At 39.4% G+C, this 25,215-nt stretch overlaps 1 protein-coding gene across 4 annotated transcripts in view; it reads right to left on the reverse strand.

Moving 5' to 3' along the window:
- FMN1 (formin 1) overlaps positions 1-25,215 on the reverse strand; it is a 368,268-nt gene that overhangs the window by 76,279 nt on the left and 266,774 nt on the right. For all 4 annotated transcript variants that reach the window (XM_084890795.1, XM_084890796.1, XM_084890798.1 and 1 more), the window contains one exon: positions 24,318-24,410. In XM_084890795.1, coding sequence (XP_084746921.1) covers positions 24,318-24,410 — 93 coding nt within the window. The remainder of the gene's footprint in view (positions 1-24,317; positions 24,411-25,215) is intronic.

Below are 25,215 nucleotides of genomic sequence, written 5' to 3' on the forward strand. Positions count from 1 at the left end.
TTGCACTGGCAAGTTTGTGACCCCAGGGTCACTTCTTATCACCTGTATCTACGCTCGAAGTGCATAATTTGGCTTATGGTGACATTCGATACTCATTTCCTTCAACCTCTGCAATATTTAACACCGCTGATAGCAGATCCTTGGAATTCTCTTCCCTTAGCTTTAGTGCTTGTACTTTCTTAAGTCTTCTCCTATTTCAGATAGTTTTCTATCTCTTTGGTATACTACCTAACATAGCCCACCTCAACACTCTTCAGTGCTTTTGTCTTCCTCTTCTCTCTCTCTATTTTCAATCTCATAATAGTGCACCAATGGCTGACTGTTAGATTCAAGTATTCCTACCTCTGGACACATGGTTCAGGTATAATCCTAGAATGTTCCAGAGTAAAGTCAAGCTTTACAATACATGTTCACCTTCAAGTGTTCACCATTTCTTTTAGTGGTAATCTATTCCTTCCATCACTGAAGTTCGGAGTCTTGCTATCACTTTCAATCCCTACTCTCCTACACCTAATTACTCTTATTCATCCATCAGCAAACACTTAGTGTGCACCCATTACAGGCGCTGGGCATACATCATTGAACACAACTGAGGTGTTTTCTGTCTTCATGGAGCTTGCATTCAATCAGGTGCCTAAATCCGGGAGACCTGGCCTCGGTAATATCACTCATATTCAACTTCTAACATTTTTTCCCATAAACATGTACTCTACTGCAGATCTTCGTCACCTTTTTTCTTAATATTACTGTATGTCTTCTTAAATGATCACTTAAAGTCATTGTCCTTCCTGCCTCCAGTATCATCTTTTAAAAAAAATATATCTTATTAATTTCAGAGAGAAAGGGAGAAGGAGAAAGAGAAACATCTATGATGAGAATCACTGATTGGCTGCCTTCTGTACGCCCCCACAGGAGATTAAGCTTGTAACCTGGGCATGTGCCCTTGACCAGAAGCAAATCTGGGACTTTTCAGTTCATAGGCCAACACTCTATCCATTGAGCCAAACCAGCTAGGGCTCCAGTATTCTTTTTATTCCACAGGCCTTATCACATGATTTTCCTGCTCAAATCTTTAATGGTTCCCTATTACATATAGAATAAAATAAAAACCTTTTGGCCTAGAATTCTAGACTCTTCACAATTTATACATATTTTTCAAAATTTTCCAACTTTATTTCCTATGACTTGTAGATATATAGAATGGTGAAGCCAGATGGGACCTTTGGGGTCCCTATAACTTCAATTTTATCAATAAAGACAAAGGCCCGGAGAAGTAAAGTACCAAAGGGGTTCAATGGAAGGAAAGCCCAGTGTGAAAAGAAGCTTTCAGTGTAGCATTTAAAGATGGGTAGGACTTAGATAGATGGAAGGCTCCTGATTGATACAGCTGTAGAGTATTATCAAAAAATTTTTAGTTTTTAGAAATATATCCATACGACTTACAAAATGCCTCTACCAGTTGATTCAATCTTCACTGCCTTTCTATATCTACTTTTTCTCTGTCTTCCTCACACTCCCCCAAAAGCAATTCTGTGGTTGTGCCAAGAACACCTCTGGTTCTATCAGTAGCCTGCCATCTAGTTACCTTCTTATGGGTCTAACACTGGCTGATCAGAAATCTGATTTATGCAAGACAAATGCACTTAGATCAGAGTGGTCAGGAGCACAGCTAGAATTGCCTCACTTCCTGCTTTATCCTCCTGGACAGTTGGGACACTGGGTATATAATGCTCCAGTTACAATAAGTATATTTACTGTACTTTGTATGTGTTCCATGGAATCAGTCAATTGAATTCCCTTGGAATATTCTTTACATTCATACATCAGTAATCAGCTCACAATCCACCTTAATTCCTGATTTCTTTTACCTCTGAGTTACATGGTATACCTTTTATGCGTGTCCACAAAGGTGCTGTTTTTATTCCTGAATTTGAAAATATTTATAGAGTGCCTATATGGAATAGAACAGAATTCCTGACCTTGAGAAACATACATTTTACGGGAGCAGACAGAAAACAATGAAAGGAATATATGGTATGTCTGATGGAGATCGGTAAGAAGCTATATAAAGCAGGAAAATGGGAAGAGAAGACTAGAGTCTGTAGAGATGTTATTTTATCAGGTGTTCTCTTTTATTTTTATTTTATTTATTTTTTTAATATATTTTATTGATTTTTTTTGCCCCCCTCCCTTCCTCCCATACATACCCTTCCTCCCCAGAGTTTTATGTCCATTGGTTGTACTTATATGCATGTATACAAGTCCTTCGGTTGATCTATTATCTCTCCCAGATCTTCCTCCCCTCCCCACTGTAATTTGACAGTCTGCTTGTTGCTTTACTGTCTCTATATCTATCTTTTGGTTCATCGGTTTATAATGTTCTTTATTATCCATAAATGAGTGAGGTCATGTGGTGTTTCTCTTTCATTGATTGGCTTATTTCACTCAGCATGATGTTCTCCAATTCCATCCAGGTTGCTGCAAATGATGAGATTTCCTTCTTTTTTACGGCAGCACAGTATTCCATTGTGTAGATGTACCATAGTTTTTTTGATCCAATCATCTGCTGACGGGCACCTAGGCTGTTTCCAAATTCTGGCTATTGTAGATTGTGCTGCTATGAACATAGGGGTGCATATATCCTTTCTGATTGGTGTTTCTAGTTTCTTGGGATATATTCCTAGGAATGGGATTACTGGGTCAAATGGGAATTCCATTTTCAGGCGTTCTCTTTTATATTTCAGCAAGGATCGGAATGAAGCTTGGGAACAAGCCATGTAGTATCTGAGGGAAGCAGATTCTGATCAGAAGAAGAGACAGTATACCTCCTGCAATGGGAATATGCTGGAGAGGCTCAGATATCAGTAGGAAGGCTAAGGATAATGGAGAGAACAAGGCAAAGAGACGTGAAAATTGAAGACAGTAAGATCATTGGAGTCAGAGACTTGTAAGTTATAAGGACTTTCAGTCTTATGATGATTGAAATGGAGAGTGTTTGAAATGTTTTAAGAAAATGAATAACCTAATCTTACATTAATTTTAAAAGAATTTGAGGGGCAAGGCTAGACGCAGAAAGACTAGTTAGAAGATATTCCAACAGTACAAGTGAGAAACGATAGCTTGAAATCAGTGTAGTAGCAAGGGATACGAAGAGGAATTGTTGGATTCTGGATATATTCTGAAGGGACAGTGATAAGATTTGCTGATGGATTGGTTATGAAGTGAAAAAGGTGCGAGTTTCCACAATTTTTGAACGACAGTTCCATTTACCAGGGAAAGCAGATGTGAGAAGGTGAGAGGGTGAAGTGGGGAAGTCAGGTTGGTTTGGGAACTTCCTCAGGGCCTCCCACACAGTAGAGAGCCTAAAAATGCTGAATGGACAACTGATTTAAAAAAAAATAGTTGTGATGGGTCACAGAGAAATGAATGTGCTCTCTGCTGCTTCCCTGCCCATCAACAGATGCCTGCCCTAGGGAAAAATGGGGAAAAGGTGACCATTCCCACAGCTGTCATGCTGAAAGGGCCACCGGGTGCTCTTGCCTCGTCTATGCGCCATGACACAGGTTCTAGGAGGTGGAAGAGGATGGCTGGGAAAGGAATGAATGCAAGAGGGAAAGTGATGAGGAGAAAAAAAACACACACACACACAAAAAAAACAGGACCAAAATGATTGGAATGCCATGGGCAACTATAATGATTCCTGAATAAGAATGAATCTGGAGAGCATGTCACAAGAGACCAAAAACGTAAGTGGGGGAGGGGGCAGCAGAGAGAAAACAGAAAGCTATGAAAGAAGGCAGAGAAAACAGAGGTAAGAGGGGCAAGAAAATTAAAAGCAGAAGGAGAAAAAGAAAGAAAGAAAGAAAAAAAAAAAAAACTTGAGGAGGTGAAGCCAACGTCTGAAGAAAGAACAAAGGAAATGCCATGCCATCAGCTTACACTGAGAGCGGGGCCTGGGGTCTGATTTCAGTGCACCTCAAGGAGAGACAAACAGGGGGAAGCCCTCCACAGAGCCTCTAGGCATTTTGAATCCAAGAAGAAACACACAGGCCAGGATGAATGCTCACGCAAACAAACGAAAGCAGCCCTGGGGTCGTGAGTGAGCGGACTGCATGTTTGACAGGGCCACGGCGGAGCAGCCCCAGAGACTCCAGCCCGGCCCGGCCCCCATCCGTGTGTACAACATACAGCTGCTTCAACTGAGTGACCTCTCTTGTCAGCATTTGGCTAATTAAGGAAAGATATTACCTACAGACCTCTATGTCTCAGTCCTATTTCCTGCTCATTAAAAAAAAAAATAAAAAAAAATGGTTTAATGAGAAAAAGAATCAAGGCAAAGAATCTAAATTATTTTCCCCCCAAAGTGAGCTGAGTGGCAGTGGTTGCTGTTGCCAAAAATGCTTGAACAACAGGATTTTGACACGAAGACTGGAATCTAAACAGCATGAAGAAATCTTGAAAGCCAAGCAGCCCCCATTATCTCATGCTTGCAAGACTATAGTCCAAAAGATGAGTGATGAGTCTCCATTTGTGCAAGCAGAGCGGTGGGCCAAGGCCCTGACAGAGTCACTAATTGCCCATCCGCTTGTTTACACACCCCAGAGATGGTGACTGGACAAACAGTTCATTTCCCTTGAAATTGGACCAAAGTTGGGGGGGAGTCAGGGGAGCCAGTTACATGTGATAGAAGAGGAGCAGGCAGAATTCTCCCGGGAATAAGACTCCAGATCAAAGCAGAGACCAGTGAGCTGAGCAAAGACTGGTTTGAGCAGCTAGCTTTCCCTAAGCAGCATTAGGTCCAGGCTTTCTGCATTCTATCCACCTACAGCCCCACGCCCTGCCCTTTAGGCCAGAAATTTTGTGATATTCAGATGCAAGGTTCAATGGGGGATGTCAACACCAAGCTTACTTCCAAGGCTTCTGCGGCTAAGACAAATGAAGTGAGCTTCTTGCCCGTTTTGGACTGCAGTTGACACTTAGCATTTGCTGCACGGCACAACTGCTCACCACTTCAGTGTCCTCATTGTCACCTAAACTACAATCTGAGCTACTTGAGGACAAGGATTGGAAGCCTCCAGATTCCATGGCAGGACACGCCATGTGGAGAGACACCAGCCAAAAATGGCCATGGTTGTTAATGACTATTAGCAACTCCTCAGCTTATGCATTTTTTCTTTGTCTACATCAGAAGGTTGGTTTCTTGAGATAAGAGATCCAGACTTCTCAGTTACGCCCTTGGCTGACCTTGGAAGTCAGTAATGCCTGGCGCTGAGTCCTGGAAACAGAACTGAGAGGACGCTCTTGAAGACCTATTTTTCCTCAAAATGAGAATGGGCTTAAAAAATAAAAAAGCTATCGCTGTATTGCCCAGCCCACAGTTATTGTGTTAATGTGCAGAAATATAGCCATGAAGTACGAAGCAACTGAAAATTATCACTTTCAGTTATCTAGAACTTACTGTGGGTATACTGAAGACTCAACTTAAGAGGAGGGAGACCTATGTTGGTAAGTAAACCCAATACATTTCAGGTTTCGCCCTCTGAGCATTTAGGGTGCTACATATCAGAAACGTAGTAAACTAGGATTGATCAAACCTGAGAAGGGACCAATCTGCCCAGGGAGGAGTACCACACCCTGGAATCAAAACATGGGGTGAATAGCAGCCTGAGGTTGTGAGCAAAACTCAGCAGTCCCAGCCTGATGCATCCTTCACCCATAACTTCAGCCTTCCTCTTGCCACTGTGTCCTAGCCCCAGGTGAGTGGGATTTCATGTGCTGTCAAATTACAGGGATCCCGGAGGCTTGGTTAGTTCACTTAGCATAATGGCAAAGGTGGCTGCTTGGGAGGAGAGCAGTCACTGGGGCAGTAGAGCAAGGCTTGGGATGGCAAGAATAGGGCCCAGGTGGGAGGTGGAATGTACGAGGAAGGTACTGACACAAGAGGAAGTTTACAGCGTTCACATGGCCCGTCATACAGAGCAGTAAGTGGACTGTGATTCTGGACAACTAGAGTGCTGGATAGGGAATGCGCACAAGTGGTGAGGTCTGGAGCCGCATGAGCAATAGTTGTTTAAAAAGAAAAGATGACTCCTCACTCTACCCCCACTGCCCCTGATCTTTGGAAGACACACTCAGACAGGAGTGTTACACAGTACAAAAGGTTTGTATTACACAGAAACTGTTGCTCAAAGAGGAACTTACACAGAGGAACAAAATTCAAAAACAAACAAACCACCCCCATTTATCACAGTTGAGCCATCTAGTGGTTTCTCTATCCCTTTGGCCATTACTTCAGATATATTTGCTAGAATTTTTCCCCCCTCCCTTTTCCCTGACAGCTCATTGATCTTAGTGGAGTTTGGATAATCACAGTTTGTGGGAAACAATCTAGGCCACTCTTCTAGTGTGCTGCTCCTTAGATGCTTCTTGGATGTTGTCCATTTAATATTTTTTGAGAAAAAAAATTACATATTCACACACACACACACACACACACACACACACACACACACGATATTCTATAATCTCAGGGTAAATGTAGTGTGTCTCTGAAAAGAAGTTACATAAATCCAAGGGAACAACGTCATTATTTTAAATTAAGACATATGGTATTTCAAACCAATCCACCTGGAACATGTAATCAAAACTCATGAACTTTTATATAGATTCCAGATTCTGATTTCTTATCTATATTTCCAGGAATAGAAAACTGGTAGAAAAATTAGCACCTGAAAAACAATTATTTTCAATGCTATATAGAAGTAGCTCTTAAATCTATACATTCCATTGACCCTCCCTTGGCCCCATCCCAACCAGAAAGCATTTTAAAGTTTATCTATGTATATTGCAATTGGTGATAACTATTTTCTCTGTTATTCGGCAGCTCATAGTTAAGACTTTCAGCTACAACAATCTTGATAAACACAGAAAGAGCTCATATAAGTACAAAGGATATTTCCTGATTCCACATGACCAGGCTGCTGTAGCTAAGAAGAGTCTTCAGAAATCTGAATTTATTATTTTATTTTTTTAATTTATTTTATTTTTTTAAATTAAATTATTATTCCAATGGTGGGAATGCAGACTGGCGCAGCCATTATTGAAAACAGTGTAGAGTTTCCTAAAACAATTAAACATGGAACTGCCATTTGACCCATTGATCTCACTTCTAGGAATATATCCTAAGAAACCTGAAGCACCAATCAGAAAGAATATATGTACCCTTTTGTTCATAGTGGCACAATTTACAATAGTGAAGAATTTGGAAACAACCCAAGTGCCCATCAGTAGATGTGTGTATAAAAAATGCTGTGGTACATTTACTAGTATACCATGGAATACTATGCAGCAGTAAAAAAAAAAAAAGAGAGAGAGAGAGAAAGGATGCCTTATCCTTTGAGACAGTATGGAGAGACTGAAAGAGTATTATGCTAAGCAAAATAAGCCAGTCAGAGAAAGACAAATATCACATATTCTCACTCATATGTGAAATCTAGTGTACAAAACCAATCCAGAGACAAAGAAGCATGGAAAAGAAGGTAGAATCTCAGAGGAAAGGCAGGGGAAGATAGCTGGGTGGGAAGAGATCAACCAAAGAACTTGTATGTGTATATGCATATCGCATGGACACGGAAAATAGGGTGGTGAAGGCCTAGAGCAGAGCAATCTAGAAGAAGTCAATGGGAGGGACCTATTTATGTAATGCTTTCAACAATAAAGATTTAAAAAAAAATAACACACCAACACATTTCTTGCCTTCTTGGGGGTGGGGGGGAACCCTCAATTTTATGATTCATATGAAAGCAAAATGCTTTTCTGACAGTGGAGCACAGCTGGTCTTCAGCTCATCAGGGCAAGCATTACTAACCTGGCAATTGAAGGACCAGACAACAGGTCAGAACCCACTGAAACGGCACTCAGAACTTACGGGTTTTTGAGTGGACAGTTTTATTAAAGGCCAGACTACAGAAAGGAAACATTCCTAATTTTGTCAAATTTCTGATAATTTCATCACTTGAAAGTTGTAAAATCCAGACCTTAAATCAGTTATTTATACTGACAAGAATAATATTTATTGCAGCTTAAACTTACATTTTTCTCTCATGCTGGTGTTGGGAAAGTTGACTTGTATGCTTTTTTTTTTTTCTTTAAACACACGAACCATATTTAAGATGAGAAGATTATAAGGTTATTTGAGGCCATGTGTCCCTGGAAAGAGGAGGGAAGTATGTCTTCATCATGTCTTCTGCACAAAGTGCTGAGTTGTTAGGGATTCAACTCCAAGGAGAATCTCTTGAAAGGAAGGGAGTAGAAACCTCAGCAAATGGGACTTTATATTAAGTTCCAGAAAAAATACCCTGGCTGATGCTTGGTTCTCCTGTAGGGTGGATTTGTGAGGCTACTCTTTTTGAGGTGTTTCTTTCCATGTAGAAACAGACAAATAAGGACTTTTCTTTAGAGAGAGATTGAGGAGAATGAAGAAAACTCATTCCCTGGAAACTCTCTGTACTAAAGAAGTTTTAAGAACCAGAGCAAACACATTTGCTATTTATCTGATCCCTAAAGACAACATGGACCCCACTGCCTAGGGCAAGCTTCACAAATCTTGATGGACTAAGTCAGGTAAAGCCAGAACCTACAAGGTAAGAGTCTAGATATTAATCGAGGAACAACCAGTTATGCTCTGTGGTAGGCTGCCTCCAGATGTCCACCATCAATCTTGCCTTCCCTGTACATATGCACTGCTCTCCACTGAGAGGTGGAGTCTGTTCCTCCACTCCATTGAAACTTAGCTGGCTTGTGACTTCTTTGACCAAAAGGGACACTATGTTTTATCTCTCGCCCTTAAGAGGATTAGAAGCTTCTGTTTCCTTCTTTGGAGGGAGTGACATTTGCTTTGGAAAGAGACAGCCATTGGTAAGAAATCTAATACCCCACATCCACCATGCTGTGGAAAAGCCCAAGTCATGTGGAGAGGCTACACAGATTAGAAGATGTCCAGTCAGGATCTGTAAATGTGTATCAAGAAGTTTTCAGACAATTCCAAATCCAGCCACCTTCTGACTCCAACTTCTTAGAAAACCTAGTTGAGTCTAGTGGACTCATAGAACCATAAGAGATAGTAATAAATTGTTGTTTCAAGCTCCTAAATTGGTTATGTAGCAATATATACCAGAATATACTCCAGGGAATCCTGATACCAACAGGCTATAACCTTTATAGCAAATAAAAATCCCAGGTGCAAGGACTGTGTTCATCTTGCTCATTATTATATCAACTAGAGGCACAGTGCATGAAATTTGTGCAGTGGGGGGGTGGGGGGGAGGTGTCTCTCAGCCAAGCCTGCACCCTCTCCAATATGGGACATCCCTCTCACAATATAGGACTACTGGTTCCCAATTGCCCTCCCCTGCTGGCTTGGTCCCCCGCAACTGCCCTCCCCTGCCAGCCTGGGTCCCCTCTAACTGTCCTTCCTGTAGGCCTTGTTTCTCCTCCCTCCCCCAACTCTCCTCCCCTGTAGAACTCGTCCCCAGCAACTGCTCTCCCCTGCCGGCCTGGTTCCCCCCAACTGCCCTCCCCTGCTGGCCTGGTCCCCCCCAACTGCCCTCCCCTGCAGGCCTGGTCCCCCCCAACTGCCCTCTCCTACTCTTCTGGTCTCCCCCAACTGCCCTACCCTGCAGGCCATCTTGTGTCCACATGGGGGCAGCCATCTTTGACCACATGGGGGCGGCCATCTTGTGTGTCTTGGTGTGATGGTCAATTTGCATATTACTCTTTTATTAGATAGGATAGCAACTAACACAATCTCTAGAACATAGTAAGACCTGAATTAACATATAACTAATAGTTGGGCTAGATCTGTGCTAGTATGGCAAAAGAAGGACTCATGGTCAACAAATATCTGAGATGGAACTAAATCTGACTTTGCTTAAGTAATGTAAGTCACACCAAAGTACAAGTGAACATAAGAGGAATGCAAAGGAAGGCAGAGAACAAATATTTATGTCTATGATCATGTTAGGTAGTATACTGGGTGGCTGATATATGCTAGCTGATTTGATTATCAAAACAACCTTATGGTATTGGTGTGATTATCTCTTGTCTTTGAGATGAGAGAACTTAGCCTTGTGTAGATGAAGTAAATTTCCCAAGGTCAGACCATTAGGAAAGGGATTTGAACTCAGGTTTGTGAAATTCTGAAGCCAGCCCTTTTTTCACAAGAATCTCCCAGGAGACTGAGCTCAACAGAAACATTAAGGAAACAGTTTGAAAGAGATACAAAACCCATCCCTTGAATCTTACCCAGGACTATGGAGCTCCATCAATTGTGGTCAACATGTTGGAACCTATTTCACCACATGAAGCTCAGATCAACTACAATTAATGCCACAGCCATGACTACAAACTGGGAACCCACGCCAGAGGAAGCTTAAGTTTAAGAATGCAGATGATCACGCACATAATATTATGTTAGCAATTAGGCTTAATCCTAGAATCATGAAACTGAAGGAAAGATATTAAGGAAAGAATATAGTGTCCTCCTGGGAAGAATAACAATTTCAAACAGATTTTTTTTGTGTGTGTGGATTTCTGCATTACCAAATTGAATATGTTACACTCCCCTAGAATCATTATAATTTCTCACTCCACATTTAATTTATTTCAGCAAGAAACTGGGATGATGCAATGAGCTCAGTAAGCAGATGGTTTGTTCATTTCAATGAATAATTTGAATGTCAACAAGTCAGTAGATGCTAGGAGGAGAGGGAAAGTGGTAAATAATAAAGGTCCTTGTGCCAAGCTTTGAGGTGGAGTGAGGATGTGCTACCAAGGACTGGCACTTTAAGAAGCCAAGCACTCAGATTTTGCTAAGTTTATGAAAGGTTGTGTGTGAACTGACATTGCATATTTCCTATAATGAAAAACCATTCATTGCTTATCCCTGTTGAAAAAGGTTGTGATCTGCTCTAATACACTTTTTTTTTTTTAATTTTCAGGAGGGAAATAAAGATCAAGAAAACTTAAATATATACACTGGTAGAGAAAGGCAGCTATATTTCTTTTCAATCCAAAAAATTAATACAAGGATTAAGGAACTGACCACATTCTCTGTTTTCAGCCTGCAACCTTTCAAAAGTCTCATCATTCTCCCACCTACAGGAAAGCAGAGCTTGAATGTTCTAGTTAACAGTTATCAAGGATAGTTAAAGTCATTTACTCTAGTGGTGTTTACTGTCATTTCTAATCACATTTAGTCAGAAAAGGCTCTCTCTGTGGGTCCCAAGGATCATGTGTTTGCAGTTCAACTCAGCAGCCACTAGATGGTAATATTGTTGATTTGGGTAGCCATGACATGAGATCCATAAGGCATGCCTTCCTTAAAGGAATTATGTAAACACTTTCTCTCATTAAGATGTAACTATAGAAATAAAAATTACACTTCAAAATAAAATATTTTAATGGTGGAAGAATACTATGCTTTAGAAAAGCTCCATACCTACCTGCCTACCCGATTTTTACTCTAATTACATACATAATGATCTACAAATTATAACAAAAAGGCAGCTTCAGGTCCTAGGGAAATCCAGCTTAGGTGAATTGCATTTGGCTTACTTTGAAGGGAGATGAACAAGATGAACATGATTTTCTAAGATCTTGCACTGAAATTATTTATTATTTGCCATTTGAATTTGGAACTAGAGCTATTCACAGGAAAGGAACACTTCTGTGATTGACTATCTGAGCTCCACCCTCTACACCCTCTGATAAGACTGTGACAAAATGACTGAGACTATAGCAGCAGCAGCTACTGACATCTAGTGCCAGGCTCCGCTCTCAGTGCTCCGCAAACACTGTCTCCCTCAGCCCTGGCCTCTACTGGTGTTGCCACAATTCTCCTAAAGCGAAATGAACTCAGCAGAAGCAACACTGGTATTATTTGAAAGAATAAAGAGGTCTTTCCAAAGTTGGACATTATCTGAAACACCACGTATTATTTAATACATATCCTGCGAAATGACTCCCAGAAGACAGTATAGGTGTTAAGTTCTTCCAGCATGAAGAAGACAATAACTGAGTAATTCAAAGAGAAGTCATGTGATACCAATTACAATCAATCACTGATTAAAACCTCAATGATGGCTGTAAAGAATCCAAAGAGGAAACGATGGCTGAGCCAACGATTATATGAAGCAATTTATCCTGAAAACAACTATTATGCAAGAATTTGGAGCTCAATATTGACTCCATAAAACACTTAACTACTTGTCACCACGGTTATTTCCAGAGTACAAATGAAACTTCTCCGTTGTTACTGTTGGGGAAGGTGGTACAGAGTCTCCATCAGGACTCTAGGAATGGGAGTCCCTGGGGTTAAGCTGTGGTGGCTAGGTCTGCTAGTCTCACATTTTTCTTGTTTAGATAATGGGAGCAAAACTTTCTAGTTACCCACAAGGCCTTGGGACACAGAGAAAAATAAATGATTTTCCAAGTCACCAGGATGGCATAGTATCAACACTGAGATTGAGATCACACTGACCTTGTAGAAGTTACTGAAATCCTCAGACTCAGTTTCCTCATTTAGAAAATTAGGAATTACAAAATAAGCTTTCAAGGATTGCGGCAAAGGTTCAATGACGCACTGTGCATCAACTGTTGAAGTCGGGAGGCATCCTTCCAACTCCCTGTCTGAACTGAAAACGCAAGGGAAATTTCCAGCCCATTGGTGTTTTTCATGGAGGGTGACGGTGAGGTAATAATTGTGCACTAATTAGTAATGGTTTATATAGTTCATACAACGGCTTTACATATATTTTGTATCATTTAATATTCATAATGACACTCTGCAGTAGATATTTCTATTTCCGTTTTATAGACAAGAAAATAAAAACCTGCCCAAAGTCACATAAGAAGTTACAGTGGGGAAGCGAGGGTTCAAACCCAGGTCTCCTAACTTCAAGTACAATGCGTTTTCTGCTACATTCAGAATGCTTAAAGAGTGAACACAAACAAACAAACAAACAAAACCCCTATTTAACCTAAAAGTATATGTGCAGTCATAACAAGAAGATTAAATAATGCAATTATGGCTCAGCATCAGGAATAAAACTTTAGAAGTTCCTAAAATCTTGCTTATGGGGAACATAACTTAGTCTACTTCCAAAACAAACCAGTGAAATATGGAAAAAGAAATTCACAAATGGATGACTTTCTATACACAGGGAAAAAAAAAAGCCTGCCTCACTTGGCTTCATCCCATACTTTACCTGCGGATGTTTCTACTCCTCAGAAAGGAGTTACAATAACTGAGTAATTCAAAGATGAATCATGTGATACCAAATGCAATCAATCACCGATTAAAACCTCAGTGATAGTTGTAAGGAATCCAAAGAGGAGATGAGGATGTACATGTGTGCATGCATGTCTGTGTACGCACATGCATGCTGGCATGGCTCCATTGCCTAGAGCAGTTGTGGAGGGGTGATGCGAAAGAGAACCATAATGAAAGAAAGCAAGGTCCCAGCTCATTGACCTGGTTGTCCATTCACAAGAGAAGGAAAATACAAGAGGCCCTTAAATTTCCTTCTGTGATCCAGTCCCACCCCTGGGAAAGAGTTGGTGAATGAGCACATTTAATTCCCAGTCCCTTGGAAATTGAACATAAAGGGCTAGATTCAGTAGTTGAAGGGACTCCAATTGGTATCACAATGGGGAAGCCTGAAAAGGAGGCAGTCTTGAAAGAAAAAAATTAAATGCGAAAATTTAAATTTTGGGGTTAGGGGAAAAGCAAGTTGTTTTTAAAAAATATTTTAAGTTTTTTGAAGAGGTTCAAATTAATTAAAAGTTTTATGGAGTCTACGTACCACCAGTAGAATACCAGCCCTAGATTAGTTTCTTATGTGTCCTCAGAGATTTTCATTAATATCCATTTTTTCCCTTCTTTACTTAAATGGTAATATAATATATTCACTCTTCTGACACTTGTCTTTTTCCACTTATAATACATCTTAGAGATTCTTCCCTGTCAATGCATAGTAAAGAATTCACTCATTATTTTCTCTTTTTAAAACAGATGCTTAGTATTCCATCATATGGAAGCACCATAATTTGACAATTCCATTATTGACGATCACTTAGGTTGTCTCCAATCTCTTGCTATTACAAACAATGTGACAATAGTAACATGATACATGAATCACTTTGCATGTGGGAGCATAAATAATGGTATGCATTTAGAAGTAGAAATGCCAATTCAAAGGCATATGCATGTGTAACTTTAATAGATATTGCTAAATTGACTTCCATACAGATTGTAACAACTCACACTTTCACATGCAATATAAAAAGTGAAGTTTACCCTACTTCATTGCCAATATAGTTTATCAAACATTTTAATTTTGCCAATATTATAGATGAAAAATGAAATTTCAATGTAACTTATTTTGCACTTCTATTTTGAGATATGCTTTTTAAACATATTAAAAGATTCTTTTTAAACAAATTATTTGTTCCTATTGGATGTTGGTCTTTTTAAAAATCATGTCCATGAGGTCTTATGTATTAGGTAGATTTTGTTTATGATATGAGTTATAAATTTGGGACTGTGACATATTTATTTTTTATTATATAAAGTAATGTTACTTAATGTTTTATTGAGCTTTTGAATGAAGAATGCATATTGAATTTTGTCAAGTGCCTTTTTAAAAAATCTAAAGAGGTGTTTATATATAAAAATCTGAATTTTCTTGTTAGGGCTATTAATAATGATGAATTATATTAATAGACTTCCTAATATCACATATTATCCTTATGTTCTGGGAATAAACTCCATTTGGTTGTGAAATGTACTTTTTATTTAAAAAATTTAAAACTACAATGAGTTCAATCTTGGGTCGGGGTACATACAAGAGGCAGCTGATTGATGTTTCTCATATCGATGTTTTTTCTTTCTCCCTTCCTCCTCTCTTAAATCAACAAAAAAGCATATCCTCAGTTGAGAATTAAAAAAAAAAATAAACTACAGTGAGATTGACCTGTAGGGTCTTTTTTTTTTGGGGGGGGGGAGCTCTACCTTTTCCAGGTATTTAAGTCAATATTATAAATACTTAAAAATAATTTAGGTATTTTTGTTCTTTTTGCCAAACTATTCATTGGAGAGAAAAAAGAGAACTAGAGTTATTCAAAAGACAATTTATTGGACATTTGTCCAAAAAGAAAAATTGAGTAAATTAAAGATAAAAAGGGAGAGGGATTGAGAGAGAAACAAGAGAGCAGAGATGGGGCTATAGAGGGGAGAGAGAAAACTGGTTACTGAGGGGCAGAGGGATGTGCTTTTTACAGAAATTTCTGGGGGAAAAACAAATAAAAACAACTAATTTAAACTAACTCTTTCTGATAAGAGTCTAATAAACCTCTGATAAGACAGCTTACTCCATCTTTCAAGATTACTCCTCTGTTACACTTCAGTGACCAAGAGATCACAACAGATTACCTTAATTCTTGGCCATCTAATGTGGTTTGAAGCCATCCCTGCTGGTGCCTTTTTTGAGTAGTTGTGAGGAATACAAAAATCCTATTTGGCCCATACAGAGTGTTCATTCCTGCAGCCACAGTCCTTCCTTCCACAAGCTCTTTAAAGAATGTAAGAATTACTTCCTCTCCTAGGTCACACTGTCCAGATGACTTGAACATGATAACTCAGATGGTTTTCTTCCTACATTTTGGGGGTTGGAGAGATTATTTAACAACCTGCTCTTATTCTATAGTTTAGAGATTTAGTTATGGTTCTTGTCAATCTAATCTGAGCTAAGTATTTATTAAGAATGAATTGTAGCATGGTCAATATGGCTCATCCACCTATGAACCAGGAGGTCACAATTCGATTCCTGGTCAGGGCACATACCTGGGTTGCATGCTAAATTCCCAATAGGAGGTGTACAAGAGGTAGCTAATCAATGTTTCTCTCTCATCATTGATATTTCTATCTCTCTCACTCCCTTCCTCTCTGAAATCAATTATAGATATGATGGATTGTAAGCATATCTATAACATAGATGTTTTGATATCCAGACATGCATTATTGAGCAAAAATTGCACTTCACCAGATTCTGGCATGATTTCCCAATTCTAAAAGAATCTAAGTAGGAAAATCACAAAGGAAAACAAATACCCTCCAGGAACTTTGCAAGACTCAGGCTGTTTGTTCACTAATTTAACAAATCATTATTAACACCTTTCGTGGGCCAAGGATGATCCTTCATTATTTGGGATAAGAAATGTAGGACACATAGGCCTAGTATCAGCTTTCATGGAGTATTTGGCTATTGAGGTCATTCTTTTTTTCTTTTTTTTCTTTTTTAATATATTTTATTGATTTTTTACAGAGTGGAAGGGAGAGAGAAAGAGAGCTAGAAACATCGATGAGAGAGAAACATCGACCAGCTGCCTCTTGCACACCCCGTACCGGGGATGTGCCCGCAACCAACGTACATGCCCCTGACCAGACGAACCTGGGACTTTTCAGTTGGCAGACCGATGCTCTACCACTGAGCCAAACCAGCTTCGGCCATTCTTTTTGCATTCAATGTGGGAAATCAGAGTTCTTGTTTTATTTGTTTTTAGTTTTGTAAGTTTATTTACTTCTTACTAGAAAATAGTTTCTTGACATTTAGAATATCTCTAATCTCAGATGGTCAAAGAACCTTACAGGATAGTTTGATTAACTGGGACAAGCATGGCTCATTCAAATTCGTTTTGATTTGGATCCATTCATGGATGCCACATAAAATTAATGGAGACTGAGATAAGGCCAAGTGTAGGAGAGGGCTGGTATTAGCACCAGTTTAGGTTTCAGCCCTCCCTGCCAAAGCCATAAATACAAATGACCAATTTAACAGCATGAAAAGACCACCTACAAGATCTATACCTCGGACCTAATCAGTTGCTCTGCGCCTTCTTTCAATTACAGGATCCCTGCCACGTTTATGGGGACATTTAATGTGAGCATCACATTTTGGAAGGCCATATCATTATGAGCATGTTTGATCTGAGGGTGGGAAAACATGCGCTCACATAATGCCTGCACAGAGCTCCTCTGCGCTGAGCTGTAAACTGGGGTCAACAAGAGCCTACTGTGGAAAAGGAAAACCCTATAAGGAATGGGGGTCAGATGCTGTTGAGATTGCAACTCTTGAAAAGTGGTGCCATTAAAACTGCTTTCGGTTCTGCGCAGGAAATGAAATTATTAACAAGTACCCAAGATTCGTCAAATAATACTATTTAAGGGCATTTTAAGTAGGGAACGATGATAAAAGACAGGATAAACACATCGCTCCCACTTGTGTGTGGAAACAGGATATGATTTACAGAAGAAAAATTAAATCATCATGATTGTTAGAACTGAATTGCAACTCATGTAAAAGTTAGTCTGACCATGAATCAACTGAGTCACAATGTCTGTATGCAACTTCTCAGGCATAAAGAATGCAATTGCTTAAGACTTCATGAGTGATAAGACCCTTAAATAGAAAAGTAGCCACTTTCCTGCCAAATTTCCAAATATTATGAAAGTATAGAAGTATCTTTTCTCAATTATAGTTATTATATCCCATCCTATGCTCAGATACTCTTGAGGAACTTCTTATTCTACATGCATTCTTTGTGCTATCTCATTCATGCCTGCTACCCTCTGAAGTTTCACTCAGTGCACTCCCATGAGTCCAATATCTCTACCTCTGTGTCTCATCTGTATATGAAATCAAGATGCCCACATTTATGGCACTCTTTCCCATCCCAAATCTGGTCCTTCTCATCAGTATCCAGCCAGTTATTCAGGCAAGAAGAAGGAATTATCCTTTTCTCCCACCACTTTTTTCTGGAACTTTTTGTATTGCCAATGAGTTATCTAGTCCTATAACTACTAAAAGCTTTATAAATGTCCCTTCCTTTCTCATTCTTACTGTGATTGCTTTTGCTCAAGTTCTAACCATCATTTTCCTAGACTACTATTCAGAAGAGCTTGATGGACTGGCTTCCAGTCTTTTACCATCCCAAGTATTCCTTATATTGCACTTTTTTTTTTTTTTACTATTCATTTAAAAAAAATAAATCTTTATTGTTCAGATTATTACAATTGTTCCTCTTTTTTTTCTCCCCATATCTCCCTTCTACCCGGTTCCCACTCCACCCTCTGCTCTTAACACCCCCACTGTCCTCATCCATATGTGTACAATTTTTGTCCAGTCTCTTCCGCACCCTCCACACCTTTCCCCCCCAAGAATTGCCAGTCCATTCCCTTTCTATGTCCCTGATTCTACTATATTCACCAGTTTATTCTGTTCATCAGATTTTTTATTCACTTGACTTTTGATTCACTTGTTGATAGATATGTATTTATTGTTCATAATTTTTATCTTTACCTTTTTCTTCTTTCTCCTCTTCTTACAGAATACCTTTCAGCATTTCATATAATACTGGTTTGGCGGTGATGAACTCAGCTTTTTCTAATCTATGAAGCTCTTTATCTGACCTTCAATTCTGAATGATAGCTTTGCTAGGTAGAGTGATCTTGGTTCTAGGTTCTTACTATTCATCACTTTGAATATTTCTTGCCACTCCCTTCTGACCTGCATAGTTTCTGTTGAGAAATCAGCTGACAATCGTATAGGTGCTCCTTTATAGGTAACTACCTTCTTTGCTCTTGCTGCTTTTAATATTTTCTCTTTGTCTTTTGCTCTTGGCATTTTAATTATGATGTGTCTTGGTGTGGTCCTCTTTGGATTCCTTTTGTTTGGGGTTCTGTGATCTTCCTGGACTTATAAGTCTATTTCTTTTATTAGGTGGGGGAAGTTTTTTGTCATTATTTCTTCAAATAGGTTTTCAGTAACTTGCTCTCTCTCTTCTTCTGGCACTCCCATAATTTGGATATTGGTACACTTGAAGTTGTCCCAGAGGCTCCTTATACTATCTTCATATTTTTGGATTCTTTTTGCTTTTCTGGTTGGGTGTTTTTTGCTTCTTTGTATTTTAAGTCTTTAACTTGATTCTTGTGATCCTCTAGTCTGCTATTAGATCTTTGTATATTATTCGTTATTTCAGCCAGTGTATGCTTAATTTCTAGTTGGTCTTTTTTCATATCCTCGAGGGTCTCACTAAATTTATCAGCTTTTTCTAAGAAATTCTTGAAAAACCTTATAACTGTGGTTTTGAACTCTATATCCAGTTGTTTGCTTTCCTCAATTTCTTTCATTTGTGACCTCTTTGTCACCTCATTTTGGCTGCTTCCCTGAGTTGATAGAGTAGCTTTGAGTGGTAGGTGTCCTATAGGGCCCAGTGGCTCAGCCTCCCCAGTTACCTGAGGTGGACACTCTTGGTGCACCCCTTTGTGTGCTGTGTGCACAGTCTTGTTGCAGTTAAGCCTTGATTGTTGTTGGTATCACTGGGAGGAATTGACCTCTAGGCGACTTGGCTTTGAGGATCAGCTATGTCTATGGTGGGAGAACTTCTGTGCTGGAGACACTCTTATGAGACAAGACTTGCTTCAGTGGGGGTCTGGTGCTCACTGAGTCAGCTCCCTGAGTGTCTCCCTTATGAGGAGTTGTAATCTGGATGGTCCCACTCTGACCCCTGGGTACACTGGTCCTTGGATCTTTAAGAAGGTGCTAATTTAGCGTCTGCCTGAGGCCACCCAGCAGGAGCTACTGAGAGATATACAGATTCCTCTTCTTTGTTTGGGTTTTGGAGGTACCCAGATGAGGCCCAGCTGTGAAGCAATGCAAACTGCTGTGGGGCCTTGAGCCTTCTTTTGGATGTTCTGGGTCTCACTGACTCAGCTACAGTTTGTTAGGTAAGTTTAGAATTCAAAGGATCAGGCCATTCCTATGCAAAAACATCTGCACACAGCTTGGATTGGGTGGAGTCTCAGGGTGGAGCAAACAGCAATGGCTTCCTGTCAGTCCTGCCTTGAGAGGCCTCTGGGTCTCAGTATACCACAGTAATTGTTGCAAGCACCTCTGAGAGAAAGCTGCCCTCGAGTTTCACCTGCTGCCAGACAGTCCATTTTCTCCCCGAATGAGTCTGGGTCCCCAGAGTTTTGCTTGGAACTGGAGTTCAGAGCAGTTGGGAGCTTTAGTCTCCCTTCTGATTGAGAAAGCTAGCCTGGTACTCAGTTGCCAGCCCTCACTGTGTGTGTGCGTATACCCCTCCATACCTCTGCCTTCCATAGCTCCTGTGACTCTCAGTGTGCTTTTCTCTTTCCTGCTAGCTGTAGAATTTCCACTCAGCCAGCCTCCCTGTGGTTCTGAATGATGTCTGTTTTGTCTTTTAGTTGTAGTTTTGAAATTGTTGTGTGAGGCAGCAGTTCAAGTGTTTACCTATGCTGCCATCTTGGTTTCACCCTTTATTGCACTTATGTATTTTTAACAACAAAAAAGCAACATGATCTCACATACCAAAAAAAACAAAGGTAACTATGTTACCCCCACAGATACTATTTTTCAAAGGCTCTCTGTTGCTTGTAAGACAAAGTTCGCACTCATATTGTGACTCTCCTCTCCCTTTTGGTCTTGTGTTCTTCCCATGTGCCATGTGATCTAGCTACACCAAGTCAATTGCCACTCACCAAACATGTCATGTCTTTCATCCTGAGATTTGCAATGTTTTCCTCTGCCTGGAATACTCTTCAGAATTTGTTGGCTGAGAATTCCTCATCCTCAATTTATTCATTTGTACAATGGAAGATAATAGTGTTTACTTCAGAGAATTGCCATGACAACTAATAGGAAAGATCTCCTATAGTGACTGACATACGGAAGCACTCACCAAATGTTAGCTTAGCTATCATTGACATTGCTGAAAGTCTTCCCTGACTTACCTATTCTAGTTGTGTTAGGCATCTATCCTCTCTAATTCTATATGTCTAATTAACCACATTACATAAACTTCAAAACTGACAAAAGTTTCATATTTTAGCACTTATGATATTACAATAAATCATACAATCTATGACACATCGAGGTTTAACTGCCAGAAATTTTTCTTTCTTAGTAATACTTGTCATAATGTTTCTTACAATGAATGGCATATTAAATGATATACTATAGTTAAACTATATGATAACTGCCATTAAAATTTTATTATTCAGGGTGAATAATGCATAATTATTATGCATGGAAAATCCTATATTTTCTATGAATCAGTGAAATATCAACATAAGAAAAGGGACTATTAATTAGAACTTCATAGAAGCAAAAAAAAAAAATTCCATTTGTATATCCTACAATTTGGTCAAGCCCCACTCACTCCTGAATCACAGAGGAGTAGTCAGGTGAAGTGCATGCTGGCATATTTTTCAGTTAAGCACCTCACCTGAAAGCCACACAATGGGTACACCCAGAGCAAAAGTGGGGATGGACTAGCTTATAAAACTGCATTCCCACAATCTAGGATTCACATTGAAGAAGGTAGAATAAAACAGTGAAGAGGAGAGTGAAGGAATAAGATGAGAAAGGTCAAGGGACTATGTCTTCTGGACTAGCACTTTCCAATAGAAATGTAATGTGAGCCACATATAGAATTTTAAGTTTTTGATGGCCATGCTTAAAAACTAAAAGAAATAGGTAAATTAATACTAGCATTTTATGTTTTTAACCCAATATATTTAAAATATTATAATTTTATCATATCACCAACACAAGAATCAGAAATGAAATGTGTTTATTTTTGCACCAACTCTTCAAAATCTGCTATGTGTTTTAGCCTTACACACATCTTAAATTGGATTAGCCTCATTTCCACTGCTCAACAGCTGCGTCTGGCTAGAGCCTGCCATTTGTATTGGACAGTACAATTCTACATTGATTTTGACCAACTCAATTAAGTAATGAGATAACAGTAACAGGCTGTTTCAATAGTGGCTCTTTTTATCACAAAATACTAGACATGTTTAAGATTCAAGAAGTATTTACTTATATATTTTAAAATTCTTTATAGGATGGTAGTTTTCCTTTAGAATCTTTTTGTGCTTTGTTTTGGCTGATTTTGTTTTAATTATGATTTGAGGTTATTCTTAATGTCCTTCCCATATCCCCTTAACTATGTTGGTTAGAGAAGAGCTGACTCCTTTATTCAATTAGATCTTTCCCCAACAAGGCAGTCCTTGGGAGACAGCAAGAAGTGTGATTCATCTCAATATTCCCAGAATTTATCGCAATCCCTAATGGAGAGCGAACTCTGAAAAATCTAGCTAGACAGTAGTGGTTTTCACCCTGGGCTGCACACTGGAATCGTCGGGGCGGGGTGGGGGGAGATAAAAATCCTGAGGCCTGGCCCGACCCCTAGAGATGCTGCTGGTAGGTCCAGAGTTTGGCCTGCATGTCAACATTTAAAAAATTTCCCCCAGGTGTGCAGCCAGGTTTGAGAACCACTATACTAAGGTTTTCTTAGAACACCATTCTGTAACCATGTCCTTACCTCTCTGACATAAGGCCCACTTTGCCTCAAGTCAGTTTCCTCTAGAACAGGCCAGATGTTTCTTGAGAAACCTAGTAGGAAAGACACTAACACAGAACCCCAAAAGGAATTTGCAAGTTCCTTTCCCAAGGCACCAAAGAAGATATTCAAGGGTCCAAATATTTTCATATTTATCTTTTTCTAACAAAAAATAAAAATAAAACTCACTATTTAAGTTTTAAGAGTCAAGCTGGCTTAAGGAGAAAAAGTAAGGCCACTATAGCACACAGGCAGATAATACCCAGATACAAATATTGCAGAATATGCCAGTTATTGGATAATAGCAATTAAAAATAAAAATGGAATCTAAGTACACATGAGCCTCCTTTCAAGTGAAGTCCATACATGTCAAAAGCAGAAATTCTTAATTGGGGGTCAGCAAAGGGAAGTATTTCATGCTTTTCTTCAGCCCCTTGAGGTTACATTTACATAGTCATAAAGCAATACATCCACTTTGATAAGTCACAGGACACATAAGTGTTAGTATCACTGTTTGCTCTCATGGCACTTTGCCTGAAAACATTACTTCCATCAATCTGAGGTTCAGCAGTGTCCCAGGGAGAGCTCCGACGTCCACTTCAGCACAAACACGCTCTCACCCAGGAGGAGGGGAAGCGATATCTGCACGAAGGGAGCAGCGGAAATGGAGTTCTTCTGAATCATGGACTGAGGTTCCCTGCCAACCCCCGAGGTGGTCTGTCCATATGGTATGGATTCACCCTGTAACGGTCTTACTTGATGGTGTGCTATCATGTGACCTTATTAACAAATAGAAACAAGAACATATCCCCAAATGTCCCTACATGCATTTCCTCTGGCTTTCTAGCAGATACAAAAGCTCCCTCTAACTGCACCACACTTTTTTTTTTCCTTATTGAAATGTAATTGGCATATAACATTATATTAGTTTCAGGTGTACAACATAACGATTCAATATATGTATATATTGTGAAATGATCATCATAATAAGACTTTACCCCATTACTCCACAGTTATAATTTTTTTTCCGGCGATGAGAACTATTAAGATCTACTCAGCAACTTTCAAATATATAATAAAGTAGTATTAACTATAGTAACCATGCTGTATATTACATTCCTGGGGCTTACTGGAAGTTATGCTCCACACTTATTTTTGTTTCACATCTTAAGCTGAATTTGATAGAATAAGAGGTATCCAAAATGCATTAAACTTCCACATTCACTAACAACAATCAACAAAAATCCCTTATTCCTGCCAAAATCATGGAGGAAGAAGCACAACTTGATAAGCTTTCTAAGTAAGTACTGGGTTTTGTGCATATCACTCCCATCTACCAACCCTGAAGGGCTGATGGGTGTCAAATGATTGAATGTGACATTCACCTGGCCCAATGTTCTTTCCTGAAAAATAGTGGAAAATTTACAATACAAGCTCCCAAATTGCTATACTCATAAAACCAGGAAGATAATAACTATCCACCTGTCCAGGCTGACTGTGAATCTGAAATGTCTGACTGAATATACTTGGCATGGATATCATTTGTCAGTTAATATGTTCTAAGGATCCTCTTGGGTTCCATGAAGAGACAAAGATAAATTCTCCTTCCCAAAGTTTAGAAAAACAAAAGTAATATTAAAATTTACAACATGAAAACAGATTTGAAAGATGATATGAAAATTATAGGACAACTCCATATACATTGAATGTGTAACCACCACGGGAAGATGGACTCATGGAATCAATGAACCTGTCGGTGGTCAGCCAGGATGCATGGGGAAGGAGGCCCCAAAGAAAAATTGTGGAATGAAGGATGTTTCAGGGCTTCCTACCTTTCTGGAAGAACTCCTCTAGTTTGTCCTTGAAAGGTTGGAGGTACTGCTTTGGAGACTCCTTGCACACCACTGCCATCTGTTTCTCACTTGCTGTGAAGAGAAGTTTGGAATTAGACTCCCCAAGCACATGTATTTGCTAAATTCATGCTCTGAGCTATGCATTTGGGGATCGTGTGAAATCCTGCTTGATCACTGTTTATCCAAATTCAAGGGTGGGAGGGAAGGGAGCAAAAACAAAAACAACAGGAACAAAAGTAATTAGCTCACTCTACACCTTTCTTCAGGAACTGGCAAATGTATTTTAATTTTCCTTTTAGAGATGCTGCAAAACTTCTGGCTTGGGATGGCGAAGTACTCTGCTTTTGGTCTCTCAAAAATAGGTGCAAAAAACTACTGAAGAACTGAGGGTCCTAATTCTCTTCAGATCATACTCCAAAAGTAGAGTTTGAAATTGATTTTACAGAAATTCTCAGGCATTCCAGTTGCCTTAAACTACCAAACTGGCTATTCCTCAGGGTGACATCCATATCCTAGCATGAGAAACTAAGCCCAGGTAGGGAGAACCACATCTCTTTTCATGCTTCCCATTCACCTACCCTTCTCCTTTAAATTCTGCTAACATATGTGAAATCATTTTATTTGTGACTTATGTCCCTAGATTCCAAATTCTTAGAAAGGGAATAGTCGTTATTGGAAATAAAAATCTTGATAAATTCTTAGAGTCAAGCATTCCACCATCCCCAAATGAGGACTTGGTTGTTATCCAATATTCTGACTTCAGGGAAATGGCATGTTGTCTTTCATAACAGATGAAGAAGGATTTTGATCTGTTTCAGGAGAAGAGATGGACATGGAGAGAAAAGGGTAGCAAGAGAGAAGAATAATTTATTTGGAG

The sequence above is a fragment of the Pipistrellus hanaki genome, assembly GCF_964339955.1.
Source record: "Pipistrellus hanaki genome assembly, chromosome: 1".
Classification (NCBI taxonomy): domain Eukaryota; kingdom Metazoa; phylum Chordata; class Mammalia; order Chiroptera; family Vespertilionidae; genus Pipistrellus; species Pipistrellus hanaki.